The sequence below is a fragment of the Chrysemys picta genome, chromosome 7 (genome assembly GCF_011386835.1).
Source record: "Chrysemys picta bellii isolate R12L10 chromosome 7, ASM1138683v2, whole genome shotgun sequence".
NCBI lineage: Eukaryota > Metazoa > Chordata > Testudines > Emydidae > Chrysemys > Chrysemys picta.
In genome coordinates this window covers 60,746,867-60,762,612 of record NC_088797.1, presented here as the reverse complement: position 1 = coordinate 60,762,612, position 15,746 = coordinate 60,746,867, and the positions used below count along the sequence as shown (strand labels likewise).

The 15,746-nt window shown below is 46.0% G+C and overlaps 1 protein-coding gene across 1 annotated transcript in view; it reads left to right on the top strand.

Moving 5' to 3' along the window:
• Positions 1 to 15,746, top strand: part of FRMPD2 (FERM and PDZ domain containing 2) — a 161,744-nt gene that overhangs the window by 42,106 nt on the left and 103,892 nt on the right. The window contains exons 4-9 of the mRNA XM_065553623.1: positions 2,370 to 2,498; positions 6,141 to 6,298; positions 8,413 to 8,478; positions 9,871 to 10,056; positions 11,805 to 11,922; positions 13,523 to 13,648. Of these exons, the coding sequence (XP_065409695.1) occupies positions 2,375 to 2,498; positions 6,141 to 6,298; positions 8,413 to 8,478; positions 9,871 to 10,056; positions 11,805 to 11,922; positions 13,523 to 13,648 (778 nt within the window). The 5' untranslated portion in view covers positions 2,370 to 2,374. The remainder of the gene's footprint in view (positions 1 to 2,369; positions 2,499 to 6,140; positions 6,299 to 8,412; positions 8,479 to 9,870; positions 10,057 to 11,804; positions 11,923 to 13,522; positions 13,649 to 15,746) is intronic.

Genomic DNA, 15,746 nt, shown 5'->3' with positions numbered 1-15,746 from the left:
TCTTTCCAAATGTTGTTTATACCATTAGCTAACTATTGTAAAGCGCTTGGATAAAAGCACTATAATAATAATTAACATTTTTTTGTTCCACAAATAAAAGCACACAACTCATATTTTACTATCAGTAGTCTTACCTTTCTAATGCGATGGATGTGCCCTCTTTCCCCTCCCGTGGCAGCCCCTGAGCTGGGTCTGGGAAAGAGGGGGTCTCTCTCTCTCTCTCTCTCCCCCACTGGGGCTGGGAAAGACGGGGGTATTTCCCCCACCATAGCAGTCTGTGAAGGACGGCATAACTGAGTCTGGGAAGGAGGGCTGTCTCTCCCCCGGCAACCACAGCCCTGGAGCTGGGGAAAGTTCCCTCTTTCTCTGGCCACCGCAGCTCTGCACGTCCCAAATTGCCTCCACCCCCTCTTCTCACCCCACTGCCCCCTCCCACCTGTCTCCTATTCTCCCCTAGGCCACCACCTCACCTTACATGTGTGTCTTCTCCATGGTCCAGGCATCTAATTAGTGGAGCCACGCCTGCACGGCTTCACTAATTAGGTGGGTGGCCCTTCAGTCTCTTGTGTGCAGCCGCTCAGGCGCACACCTTAAAGGGGACTATCCCATGGACCACAGTTTGAGAACCTCTGATATGGACAGCACATTTCAAAGGCCCTCAGGAGGGTAAGTAACTGTTCTTTCTCCTTTGAGTGAATATCCAGCTAGACTCACTTCTGGTGACCCTCAAGCAATGATCTCACGTCCAGGAGTGCTCAGAGTTTGCTGACACAAGGACCATAAGGCAGCTCTGTCAATGTGGGCATTAGATCTGGAACCCTGTGCCACGGGGTCTCGCTTGGTGAAGGTGAATGAAACTCTTGAGCTATGTCCACCCTGAGCTCCAGACCTCAGTTTTCATCAGCTGCTGAATCGTCGAGAGCCTCCAAACCCTTCTTGGTTCAATCTTCTGAGGGGAGAGGGAGGGAAAAACACAGCTGTCAAGGTAATAGGAGATCTGCCTCACCAGCATCGATAGTGTTGAAGTCTAAACTAGCTGTTACCATTCAAGAAAGAGATCTTGGTGTCATTGTGGATAGTTCTCTGAAAACATGTGCTCAGTGTGCAGCGGCAGTTAAAAAAGCTAACAGAATGTTGGGAATCATTAAGAAAGAGACAGATAATAAGGCAGAAAATAGCATATTGCCTCTATCTAAATCCATGGTATGGCCACATCTTGAATGCTGCATGCAGATGTGGTTGCCCCATCTCAAAAAAGATATATTAGAACTGGAAAAGGTACAGCAAAAATGATTAAGGGTATGGAATGGCTTCCATATGAGGAGAGATTAATAAGACTGGGATTTTTCAGTCTGGAGAAGAGACGACGAAGAGGGGATGCGAGAGAGGTCTATAAAATTGTGACTCGTGGAGAAAGTGAATAAGGAAGTGTTATTTACCCCATCTCATAACACAAGAACCAGAGGTCACCAATGAAATTAATAGGCAGCAGGTTTGAAACAAACAAAAGGAAGTACTTCTTCACACAATGCACAGGCAACTTGCGGAATTCATTGCCAGGGGATGTTGTGAAGGCCAAAACTATAATAGGGTACAAAAAAGTTCATGGAGGATAGGTCCATCAATGGCTATTAGCCAAGATGGTCAGGGATGCAACCCCATGCTCTGACTGTCCTTAGCCTATGATTGCCAGAAGCTGGGAGTGGACAACAAGGGATGGATCACTCAATGATTGCCTGTTCTGTTCATTCCGTCTGGCATTGTCCACTATCAGAAGACAGGCTACTGGGCTAGATGGACCATTGGTCTGATCCAGTATGGCCGTTCTTATGTTCACCTCTCCTTCACCAGGAAGGAACGCAGGCATTTCTTTAATCTTGGGTCCATGTAGATAGCCAGATATTATGCTCTTTCTTGTGCAAAAAAGCACAAGGACAGGATTTTAAATGTCATACATTTAATAGACCTTCTTGTCTCATGACATCTCTTTCTTCTCCAGCTCTTTCTCACTCTCAGATGCTCCCTCCTTCGCCCATCCACCACCCTGGGGAAAATCACAACAGCAATGCTTTGTTCAGCCATGCCTCCTATTTAGAAAGTGTAAGTCATCCAATCAGGCAGCAGAAATGATGCCATATGATTCAGGTGACCACTTATGCATCCTGAATAATGAATAATCATACCAGCCACTTCCACAAAAAATCTGGTAGATGGAAATCATTTGCTCCAAACAATCCATTGATGCTGCCTAAGGTCTAAGAAATCAGGTTCATGAACGGTTAGCTACCCTGAAAAGGGGATAAATGTGCAATGAATGTGATTTGTTTTGAACAGTTCAGTCTGCTCTAGCTGTCTGGTTTCTATTGTAGCAAGGATGAGCAGCTCCTGTGTGACTCTGGCTGAGGTCCTGCAGCTGAAGGGAAGCCCTTTGGAGGAGGAAGATATATGGGCTCTCTTACATCTGGGCACAGAAAATCTTCTCCAGGACCTGCCCAAAGGTGAGTGGATGGTTATGTTTTGGTAGCTGTCCATCTACCTGCCTACACTGGTCACCCTGGAACATTCATATTGTTCTGAAGGACTCCTGGGATTCCCCATTATCAAGACAGAGAGCAGTGATGAGAAAGACAGGATCCTTCAAAACAGACTGAGACGTTTTTAAATGTGACAGCTATCTCTGTGTAATCTGCTCGGACACCAGCAGGGAGTTCATTACAAGACAGTGGCCTTGATTTTTTGCCCAAGCCCTAAATTGCTGCTCTGAGGTCACGTCCTCTGCCTATAGTCCCCACAGGTATTCTTTAGGGTGGAGTTGTCTGTGACAGCAGGGGATTTGAAGTCCCTTCCAGGAAGTCTCTTCCAGTCCTGTGTTAAAAAGCTGACACACCCTGCTACAACGACACAAAGTGCAAAGCCATCAAAGTGTGTAACTAACATTCCTGTAAAAAGAACAGGAGTACTTGTGGCACCTTAGAGACTAACAAATTTATTAGAGCATAAGCTTTCGTGGACTACAGCCCACTTCTTCGGATGCATATAGAGTGAAACATATATTGAGGAGATATATATACACACATACAGAGAGCATGAACAGGTGGGAGTTGTCTTACCAACTCTGAGAGGCCAATTAAGTAAGAGAAAAAAACTTTTGAAGTGATAATCAAGCTAGCTCAGTACAGACAGTTTGATAAGAAGTGTGAGAATACTTACAAGGGGAGATAGATTCAATGTTTGTAATGGCTCAACCATTCCCAGTCCTTATTCAATCCTGAGTTGATTCTATCTAGTTTGCATATCAATTCCAGCTCAGCAGTCTCTCGTTGGAGTCTGTTTTTGAAGTTTTTCTGTTGTAAAATAGCCACCCGCAGGTCTGTCATAGAATGACCAGACAGGTTAAAGTGTTCTCCCACTGGTTTTTGAGTATTATGATTCCTGATGTCAGATTTGTGTCCATTAATTCTTTTGCGGAGAGACTGTCCGGTTTGGCCAATGTACATGGCAGAGGGGCATTGCTGGCACATGATGGCATATATCACATTGGTAGATGTGCAGGTGAATGAGCCCCTGATGGTATGGCTGATGTGATTAGGTCCTATGATGATGTCACTTGAATAGATAACATTCCTGTGTTGGCAATAAGGAGAGACAAGACAAATTCAGGTGGCTACCCATTCAACTAGTAGGAGGCTTTTATTTTTCTTGGTGATAAGCAGATGGGCTTAGAATAGTGAGGCAGGACATGACAAAGGGGAACAGGAAGCAGCAGAAGTCTAGGTTGGTGCAAGGCTGAGTATTCTGTCACTTACATTTTAGGTATTGGTCATGCCAAGCGAATGCAACATTTTGAGGCGTTATTAAGCCTCTTGAATGTCTCTGGTTTTAACTAAAATGATAAAACAAACAAGCTTCCCTACAAACAATAATTGCTTTCTGATACAGTGCTACGGAGGGGGAAAGGGAGATGGGGACAGGGTTAATTGATTATTATTATTTTAAGGGCCTTTAATTTTTTAAGTTAAGAAATGCCCAAGCTGTTACGAACTTGCCACTGGTATTGAGTGTGTAGCTGCTTTGGCTATGTATCCCTGTGGCTGTATGACTCCTTAACCTTTCCTTCCTTGTCCTCATGTCTGGGACGCACAAGCCATGTTTCAGGTGTAAATTGAAGATGATTAATCTTTTTGTCAAAATGCCAAAAGATAGAGGCATGTAGGGTTTACACCCTAGCTTTTATCCTTTCGAGACCCTCGTTCCTGCTACATGGTCTAGGCTGGAGAGAATGGCTTAGTAGCCCAAGTCTCCTGTTTCTATTACATACATGGCCAGGAGTCCCAAGTACAAATACTACCAGGGTCAACTCAGTCCTTCTTCTTTTGAATGGAAATAAACCAAGTTGAGTCTGTGTGGGTCTTTTTGACAAAGCCCTGTCTTGTGTTTATGGACATTTGAACCCATCCTCTTTGCTGTGTTTGGTCAAACTCACATGGACGGATGGACACACATACACACTCTGTTTGGCGTTTGTTTGTGTGTTTATGGGTTGGTTGAATGTTGTGTGTTTATGGGTTGGTTGAATTCACTCCATTTTCATGCCAGAGTGGGCTACACTTCAGCAAAACTCAGCATTGACTCCAGAGGGAGCTGTTGGTTGCTCTGCAGTTCTGAGAATCTGGCCAGTTATTTAGATGCCTAAATATGGATTTCGGAGCCTAATTTTCCATTGTAAAGTGCTTTCGGATCCTTTGGGTTGAAATATACTATGTATATAAAGCAGAGAGAAGGCTGAGCCACAAAACCTGAATACAAATGTACCTAGAGTAGCAGGGATTTGGATCCAAGTGTTTGGTTTGACCCATTTTATGGGGCAATTGTGAAACTTGGATACAGATAAAAACTTCCCCAAAGTTCATGCGGGATGGTTTGGATCTGGAGTTTCCATTTAAAAAACACAATAGTATCTGACAGTAATTGGTCAACAACTGCAGGGTCACTATTGTAAGATGCAGGGTTACATGCAGAGCTGGTTGACTGTGGAGCGACAGCGTAGAGCAAAAAAATGGCCCAGCAAATGGCGAAGCTCAGTATGCTGGTGGTGAAATTCAATGGGAGTTGGGTGCTTACCTCTCTTAGGCCTCTTTGAAAATTAATGCTTTACTAGCAGATGACCCCTACTTGCCAGGTAGCCTCATGTGTTTTGACCCACAAGGCCTAGTAACAATCACAAATTAAATGTCTTAGTAGAGTTCAGACTGTTTGCACGTGTTACTGACTTGATTCTCCTCTCATGTGCACTGGTGTTAATCAGAAATAGCTCCACTGAAGTCAGTGGGGTTATATAGATGTAAAAGTGGTGTACATGAGACCAAAATCAGATCTCTGAGCGTCTCTGTGACAAAATCAGCCCTGGCACAATTTAGTTCTCCTGGCCAGGCCATGGGTGAATTTGTCCACGTGAGTTTGATGCTACAGCCTCAGAAGCTCATTGTCCCAGCAGAGTGAACTGAACAATATTAACCCTGCAAAGAGTCCTGTGGCACCTTATAGACTAACAGACGTATTGTGTATCCAGGGAGATTGAAGGATAAATGGACACAAATCAGATATTAAGAATGGCAATATACTAAAACCTGTAGGAGAACACTTCAATCTCCCTGGACACACAATAGCAGATTTAAAGGTAGCCATCCTGCAGCAAAAAAACTTCAGGACCAGACTTCAAAGAGAAACTGCTGAGCTTCAGTTCATCTGCAAATTTGACACCATCAGCTCAGGATTAAACAAAGGCTGTGAATGGCTATCAGCTACAAAAGCAGTTTCTCGTCCCTTGGTGTTCACCCCTCAACTGCTAGAAGAGGGCCTCATCCCCCCTGATTGAACTAACCTCGTTATCTCTAGCCTGACTCACTCTTGCTTGCATATTTATACCTGCCTCTGGAAATTTCCACTACATGCATCCGACGAAGTGGGTATTCACCCACGAAAACTCATGCTCCAATACGTCTGTTAGTCTATAAGGTGCCACAGGACTCTTTGCTGCTTTTACAGATCCAGACTAATGTGGCTACCCCTCTGAAACTTATGCTAGTTTTTCCTACCCCTCTGAATATTAACCCTGCTTTCCTGCTGATCCTGTTTTTCAGATCCACTTATCCATGTGATTTGCCCATGGTCAATGGTACTTTCAGCCAGAGGAAGTTTGTCTTTCCAAGACAATGTGTCTCACCAAGAAGTTGCCCCTTTCAGGGCACCAGAACTGCTCCATGGACAGAGTAAAAACAAGCATGTTGGATTGACAAAGGTGAGGGTTTTTGAACAGCCTGATTGTACCTTGGAGTTTGTTAGGCAAAATACTCCGGTCCAAATGTGTCAGCACAACAGACCCAGCATCTAACATCAGACTCCCTCTTACAAGGGCAGTGAACAAAACCAAGTTAGACTGTAGTTAAGGCTGCGAGAAAGGTTTGTCTGGAACCTAGAATCCCCCTGAAATCAAGGGGCATTTGGGATTCTACTGCAATCTCAAACATCATCCCACGGTCCCACAAGTCTGGTGGAAATGGGCCAAAGTGATTTGCACCAGCCACCTCATCCCATCTGAGAAGTGACCCCCTACAATTTCAGTCACCCCACACACATATTGTGAAGGGAACATTTAAAAAAAAGACTTTTATCTAATAAGGTCATTTTAATGCCAGATACTGTGGGAGGATAGTGCTCCCTTGATTCACATCCAGAGCGTCCTTCCATGCCTATCTCACCTCTCCCTGTTGGATGGATAGCCTATTCCTCAGCACTCTCTACCACAGAGGACCCCCTGCCATTTTGGGGTATATAGAAAGAGCAGGAGGGCTGATGGCAGGATGGGCTAATTCAGTGTGGGTCAGAAACTGTAGGACTGTTCTAGTTGAAGCACCTCTCTGCTCAAGAGGGGGTCCCAGAGGCAGCCACTGGCTTCATTGGATCTGGGCTGTCCGGGAGCTGGGCAGAGCTGTGGGGGGCCGGGAGCCATTAGGTGGAGATGCAGAAGCCCTATACGGATTGGGTTCCCATCCTTCCACGGCAAAGAGGGATCCTAGAGTAAGGCTAGAGAGGAATAGTCTCTTAAAGTCAAGTCCCCCTATTAAATCAATGACTGTATGAAACCTGGCTAATTGAAAGCAGCTTGTCTGTATAAACATGAGACAGGAATGTGCTAATCTTCCAAACGGATTTTGCTTAATAACTGTTGAATAGACACCCTGCAAAATGGGTGTCTCTGGCAGCTTTGCTCTGCTGGGGTGATTTGCAAACTGAGCTCCGGCCCTCTGAAGCAGATGGGGCTAATAAACATTTTAATAGACATCTTTACCGGGTTTGTTCTTGTGGCAGCCTGCTGGCAAATGGAATCACAGCTGGTAATAAACAGGGATAACGTCAGGGCTGCAGAACAGAACGGAAACCTCCTCAGGATGCTAGAAGTGCAAGAAATGGCCATGGCAGAGCTGAGGAAAAAGACATATAGCAATGGGGACCAGATCTTCTGCTATGCAAGGACAGAAAGAGAGGTGAACGGACCCACTTTCTCCTGTGCAAGCTGTAGAGCAGCATTGCTCCCTGGTGGGTGGGGGCCTAACTCCAAAGACAGGAATATGCACCAGATCTTGTCCTGCCTGATGCTATGGTGAGGGACGCTGACAGTGCTGTGCTCCAGGAATCCTACCAGCCAGGGGAAGGCGAACAGCATCTATGCACCCCTGTGGCTCGCGACCCCAGCTGGTGTGCAGAGGCTCCTTTCCTGCCTTGGGATCACTCACAAACACTCTTGGATGCCTCTTGATTGCCAACCCCTCTGTGAGTGTTTTTTGATGCTCCTACCACCATGCTGCCATCACAGTCCTAGTGCAGCACTGTAATCCTCAGCGCTGTCTTCAAGGAGAGGAAGCAGTCTCATCAGCCACAGGCCTGGCTTCCCCTGTTAGCCCCTCTCTTTCCTTTGCCCCTCCTTCTTGTGCTTTACAACCACCTTCTCAGCTGCTGGGATAAGTAGCCCCTGAGCACATCAGCCCACTGTCTGATTAGGTAATTGTCTTCCGCCCCTCAGTCAGGACTTCTCTGGGGAACTAGTTAGTGCCTAAGTGACCAGAGCATGGCTCAGCTGCTGGCTCGCCAGCCTGTCAAACCATCCCCAGCATGTGTTTTCATGCATAGGAGACAATCTGGCCCATAGAGCTGAAGATCTATTATGTCCCACCTATTCCATCTCTCTGCTAGTCAGGGCTGTGTCCCATTGTACATGTACATGTGCTCTATCCAGTCCAGCTTTAAAAGTCCCAATCACGGCTCACGGCTTCAGAGATCTCATTGCCAGGTGAGTTCTCTGTAATTATTGACATATAATTCATAACTGGTTGGTTGGGTGTTCTTGTTTGCCAGATGCTGGTGTATTCTTTGGGAATGACCCTCTATTGGTCAGCAGACTATCAGGTTCCTCCAAACCAGGTCAGTAATATCAATATCTTTGTTTTCCTTTATTTTGTCACACATTGGCAGGTTGGAAAGTTGGGTGGTATGAGTTGAACTTTCCATAGTCCAGGTGGGAAGTTTATGGCTGGTGTTTTGGCTTGGCCCATTAGAGAGATCAGGACCAGCTGGGAAGCTCAGAGCCAGATGCCAAAGTTTAGGATTATCCAAATCCAGGATTTGCATTTGCATTGTATCTTTCTTTAAGAGTCAGGATTCCCTAGCCCATCCCATGAGGCAAGGGGAGGGGAATTTCCTTCATACCAGAAATAAGATAAATAGGGCTTCAAGCTTGGTTTCAAAAAAAGAATTACCGGTAGGTAAGCTCATGGAGGATAGGTCCATCAATGGCTATTAGCCAAGCTGGTCAGAGAAGCAACACATGCTCTGTGTATCCCTAAGCCTCTGATTGCCAGAAGCTGGCAGTGGACGACAGGGAATGAATCACTCAATAATTGCCCTGTTCTGTTCATTTCCTCTGAAGCACCTGGCATTGGCCACTGTTGGAAGACAGACTACAGGGCTAGATGGACCATTGGTCTGACCTAATATGGCCGTTTTTATGTTCTTATGCTGAAGAAAGTCACATCTGCATCATTTTGGTGACCTGTATGTATACAGTATTGGACACACAGCTCTGTGCAAATGAAGATGACTTGTTCAAAGCATGGGATGGCTGTGAAGTGACTAACGATCTCTCTTTCTGCCCTGGGCAGATTTTTACCACCAGAACTGCTATTAGTAGCCAACCATTTCCTGCTCAGCCAGTTCAGTGTCTCTTCAAAGATTTGCTGGAGGCACTCTTGTTTCACTAACATATCCTTCGAGCTATTAACTCCGCATTGGTGATATGGGAAGCTATTATTATTTAGTCCATCTGAGCTCCTTTTCTAGGACGTTTTACTTCTCCGTGGTCTCAGTGTAGGGAGTCCATAACCTAAATAACCACGTAGAATTTAAATATCTGGTCTCCATAGAAACATAGATTTGAGTAGCTCAATTCTTGACCCTTCTGAGACTGAGAGAGTGCCATGCAGCTTAAGGATGAGATATTAAAAATGAATGATCTGAACTTCAGATTTGTGGAGCAGCCACAGTGGCTGTCAGTAGCCACATCTCCCCCTCGATGCACTGTTCTGAATCATAATATCTGACATTTACCTTCAGTGACATCCTCCTTACCAGGGTGGCTTCATTTCAGTGGTACTCTATGTATCTAGACTGGGATTTCCCAGGGGCTAAGGGAATTAAGTGAATTCTCATTGAAACTCAAAGGTCCTTCAGAAAATTCCAGCCCAAGTTCATGGAGCATTTTACAGTGTTTTATCTAAATGAGAGCTATTATTTACCATTATCTCCCTGTTGTCTCAGTCCCTTCAGCTGAGTGATCAGTTACATGCCCTGCTGCTAAAGCTGTGTGAAGATCTGCCGCATAAAAGACTTTCCCCAGAATCCATTTTGGAGGCATGTGAAGTGCACCAGAAGGAATCTTCCTCTTCTCCTGCAAGTGTTTACATCCAGAGAATGGTCAAATTTGTGCTAGGAAGCATCACTGAGGTCAGTACCTCTTTTATTTCCCAGCAGTGACAATACTATAGTAGTCCTGGTTGGGTTTTTTTTGGCGGGGCAGGGAGTATGGACAGTAGAGTAGAATATTTGAGAGCAAGTCAGCCTGTGAAAAGTCAATGATGGCTTGAAATGAGTGACTCTTGTACCATGGAAGATGGTGCATGTACTTTCTTCAGTGTTTAGGTTGCATTTTTCTATTAGGCTTCTACATATTTTTGACACCATGGAAGCAGGGATGAATTTTTCCAAAAGCACCTGAAAAATCAATGGGACTTAGGCTCCTACGTCACAGAGTTAGGCAGTTTTGAAAATTATACCCAGATACCATTACGTTTTAGGAATACAATGTATTGTCAACATTGGGATGCCATGGCCCCAATCCCAGGATTGCAATATTACCACTCCTAGGATTATCAGATGTAAAAGCCCCAGCCCAGAGCATGGTGAAAACCTTGAATGCTGGATGACTTTTAAGACTAGCTAAGTACCTTTAAACAACTGTGCTGTGGGTTATGGGCTACATCCTGTTGGATTTACCCATTCAAGTAACCCCACTGTATTTCAGAGGGAATACTTGTGAGAGTAAAGGAAGTAGGAACTGGCTCTAATTTCCCCAAAACCAGATTATGTGGCTGTCCTGGGGTTTACAAACCCCATCTGGGCATAGGCAGAAGGGAGAGGAGCATCTTCCCCACTTTCAGGCAACCCCAGCACAGCTGCCAGCATTGCCAATCATGGTGGCATGCAGCCACAGCTGGGACCAATAAGGAAAACAAGCCCTGCTATAAAGCAAGGAGAACAGAGTGAGATAGGGAAGCAGAAAGGCCTGGAGTAGCATAGGGACAAGAGTCTCAGGCCAGGCTGACAGGATACTAAAGGAAGATTGCAAGCCCTGAAGTTTTAGGGCTGGTTGACTGATTTTTATGTTAAATTGATGGATTGGGTTAATTTGAGATGAATAGAGGGAGACTAGTTAGGAGAATGCTGGGACCTCTGGGAGACTGCCTCTAGAGCAGTTGACAGTGGCCTTGTGTGGGTGTGTGCCCATGTGGATGAGGCAAAGAGACTTCCCCATACAATGTACCTCCACGCATAGAGAGATACAAATCCAGTCTCCATGGGATCATTGCCCAGACTTCATGCTCCAGGCTAATGCCACAGTGATAGTAGCTTTTCCACAGGCTGTGAGACTTCACACTGGCCAATGGAACTGGCTTCACGAGAGAGGAGAGCATGCTCCCCCTGTATAAAGAGTTTCCACTTGCCACTCTGGTTTATGTCATTCTACGAGCTCAAAGACATCCTACCTATATCAGGTACAATATGTGTGAGCTCCCTGCACCTCCTTTGCCGTGGGGCTGGGCCATAAAGGCACAATCAAGCCTGAAAGGTGGTGGTGTTAATAAATAAGCTTGATAAATTGTTTTCAAGAATTTACGTTTTCAGGGAGCACTTTTGTTGACATTTTGATTGGGAAAAAATGGAAGAGAAAGTCAATGAGATTTTCAAATAAAATGTCCCCTGTTTTTTGATCAGCTCCAGTTAATAATAATCCAATAGTCCATTTGCAAATAGTTTATTTCCATCCCCAATAGGCGGTATCATTTATTTAACACACACTCACATACAGTGTCACTGATGAGCCTAGGCCAAGCTGAGGGCAAGGAGCACTTCCTCATGAAGGTTTGAAGTCCCCTGGTCTGCTGACATTGACTTGCAGTGCAATTGGTTTGCAGGTAGAGCAGATAGCCACTGAAGACAGCCACCTGAACAGAAGCCATGTGATAAGGAAAAGGCTGCACGGGAAAGCATCTGACAGCTCAGCATTGGCCTCCCAGCTGAATTTTCATCAAGGTAAAGGATTCTGGTTTACACTGTGCTTCTCAGGGGGTCTTCCAGGCCAGGTGAATTGTTTCAAATTATGTTGGGTCAATTATATGTAGAGTTGAATATGATATTTACTGCTTTGCGTCTGAATGAGCGTATGATGGAGAAAAATCTATGACAACTCAGCAAGACTTTCACTGCTTACAGGTTCAAAGGACTATGATCTGAAGGCTAGGGAGCAATGTTAATGGATCAGCATGCATATATTTAACTCCTTAAAACAGTCCACATGAAAGACACTATACGAAAAAAAAATTGTTTTGGTACTCTGTCTCCAACTGAATGCTCAAAGGTGAAGAATAGTTTCCCCTGAATTCATGCTCAAGCCATTTCAAGAGCATATTCACATATTTCCTTCTTGAATAGCCCAGTAAAGGTCAGCATACATCTTCCTTTCAAAAAGATTTTTTTTACTTTTACTTTTATTACTCCTAGAGTGCTTTTAAGAAACAAGGCCAAATTCTGCTCATCATATCCATGGAGGCAGCCCTACTGTAGCCAACTAGACAACCCACCTGAGAAAGGCAAGTGGGGTTCATGCTTTTGGATCCCTGGTCACAATGTACGCAGCAATCCATCCTGACTTCATGATTCACTTTAACTGAACTTCAAGATGTTATTGGCCCTCCGGGTAAAACTCTGCTGCAAGATAAATATTGACTTCGGCTTCATGTCCTTTTGTTTCCTCTCAGGTCAATAAATCTTGATGTTCACCTCAGCAGAAGTTAATATCAGTGTATTTCTGTCCTGGTTTTGCCCCTAATTCAGCAAGCTCTTATGCACAACATACGAGTAGCCCTGTCTCTATTCAGCAAATCATGTGAGCACATGCTTATGTCTCATTGACTTCAATAGAATTAAGCACATGCTTAAAGTTAAACACTTGCTTGAATGCTTTGCTATATCAGTACCTTTGTTATTTTAAAGTGTGGACATTCGGGGTGCATTTTCTATTGAGGATGCATTTCATTGAATATTTTTCCGCTTTAAAAATTACCACCCCAAGTTGTAAGGCCCGGGAAAAGGATAGGGGTAAGATATAATAGAAGCAAAGAGAGGGGCTGCAACTTCATGATGTTTTGGGTCACCATTCTTGGGGAATTGCTGCAGTTGCACTGTATGGTGGATCTGTATCTTGGCACTCAATATGGAGCACTCCTGAAGGAGATAGCTGGGGTCTCTCGGACATGTGACTTTGAAGGACAGAAATAGCTAGAACTTGCTCCTTGGCTACCTGAACCTTCCTGACACTTTTCAATTAAAACTTGATGGAAATAATGTGTACATTAGGCTCATGTTGGTTGGGATCACTGAAGGGGCTGTAGGGACTGCTTTCTGTCAGAGTAGGGCTCTAAAAAGCACGAGGGAAGAGAAGCAGCTCTGCTAAGGGCTGGTGAATGCTTTCCTGATGGAAGTGAAAAGCACTCAAGACATTCAACAGCAAAGACGACTCGATTAAAGTGAGCCAAGACCAAGCGATAGCTAAGCGAGCACTTGGATACAGCAATTTTAGAGTCAAAAGAGAATATGGTGATTTACCAGGCTTCTTTTCTGTTTCCAAACACAGGGGCCAGGTTACTGAATTATAGTCAGTCGGCAGAGGATTACAGACAACTCTCTGTGGATTATTGTGACTCCAGCAGCATTTCGGAGAGCACATCTTTGATACTGTCAAACAGGGGCTGCAGGAGAGGTACTATTCAAATTTCTACTTTGAAATTGTTACTATGATTTATCCTTGCAGTAGGTCACCTCCAGACTGACTTCCAGTTTCCCTCTGAGCAGAAATCAGAAAAGGTATTGAACGTCCAACGTTGTGCCAGCAAACATGCAAAAACCAGTTGATTGATCCCGAAATTTTATCGAAACCACTTTGCTGGTTCTGTTTTGTGTGTGGAGGTGTAGGGGGAGCTGCGTGCGTAAAAGGCAATTGAAATAGTAGAAGCTGCTCCCTTCCTCCACCCTGAGTTGAGCTGGGTCTCTTGCTTGCTCGGTGCTGACAGAGCCACAGATGAACATTTTATGTAAAAATAAAGATTTTAAGTGCTGGTGACTGCCAGCGTGCTGAATGCTGCATGAGACAGGGCCTGCGGGCTGGGCTGGGGACCCCCCCGCACACATCCCGGCTTCCCCTTCAGCCTCCCCACCGGCCCTTTTCCCTCTTTAGCCTTCCCATACCTCCCTTCCTTCCCCTGTCATCTCCGTCCCCTTCATGCCCCCTTGCCCTGCGGCCACTCTTCACTCTCCCATTCAGCCCAGGTGGCCGGAGCTGTCCCACTCCCCAATGGGGAAAAGCTCCTTGCAGCAGTCACCCCCCCGAAGCAAGCATGCTGAAAACCAGGCCGGCCAACCACAGAGCACAGGCTGACAGAGGGCCTGCTGCAGAACAAGCTGAATGTTAAGGCTGAAGAGCCTGCATGTGTGTGTAACAATCTGCTCCTGCCCTGAGCGGAACTGACTGGGGCGGGTGGCTGAGGCAGGTACACGGGGTCTCCAGGACCCTAGCTGTTGGGGGAGAGAGGAGGTCAAGCTGCTGAGTGTGGCTCTGGGCCCAATCCTGACCCCACTAGAGTCAGAGGGCTGCCGTGTGTGACCCCTGCTGGCGAACTGCTCCTGGGAGCTGGCCGTAAGGGGGTCAGAGCTGGCTCAGAGTCTTCAGCACCATGGTCATTTGGGAGAGCCCCCAAATTCTGATCTCCCTGGACCTGCTCAGTCCTACCCCCGGGGCACAGCTTAGAGCGGAGCCGCCTGCACGGAGCAGTGGTGCAAACTGGGAGCAGCCTGCAGCATGCATCCTTGCTGATAACACACACAGCAACTCAGCTCTAATTTAAGGACATTTGTGCTGATGGGCTGGGCTGGACACTCCAGGGCAGGGGGAATAGTGTCTTGGAGAGGCCCTTCCCAGCCTGACTGGTGACAAACTTCTACGGATTGCAGTGGGCTCTTGGAGGAGGGAGTCTGGTGGCACAGCTCTCCTTTATGTGGCAGCGGTGCAATAGGATTTGTTAATCAGCAATGGGCAGAGAGACTGCCGTGGCTGAGCTGAGGCAGGCAGGTAGGAGGGGAGCGGCCCACTGAAGTTTTGCCTTAGACAGCAGATTGTCTTGAGTGGGGCTGAGAGTGGGAGAAGGCATTGGGGTAGCACTGAGGCCCATAGGGTAGCCGGAGGGGTCTGCCCACAATTAGACAGGCCTCAGACTGTCTAACTTGGGCCAGGAGTTGTTACAGGTCCCAGAGCAGCCCAGGTCTGGGAGGGTGTAAAGGGGTCTTAATGCCCCCTTAGTCCCCCTCCCACTCCTTGGGCTGTGAGTTCTGGGTGCACCTTTAAGATGCGCAGCACAGAATCCACCTCTTGTCTCATCACTAAGGGGGAAAAAAGATCCTTCCTTCCTATAACAGAGGTGGATACTTAAAGCTCCAAAACTGTAGTCAATATAAACCTACAACAGACCATGGATGCTGCAGTGTGGGAGCCACTACTTATCGAGGTGCCTGAATATAGATTTAGGGGCTAACCCCTTTTTGAAAATCTTGGCTGTAATGCTCAGAATCAAGGGTGAGTCCTGTGGGATGGTGCGTACACTCAGTTCCTGTTGAGTCCATGGCAGTTGAGAGTGCTCAGTACTTTGCAGGAGCGGGCCCTAAAAATACAGTATATAAAGTAACACAAGTAGACTCGGAGAATTTTCTCACCGTAGCCGTCCTTTCCCAGGATAATATATCCAAAAAAGACATTCTCCTCCCCATGGGGCTATTACAGTCCAGAAAAAGACCACTATGATCAAGGG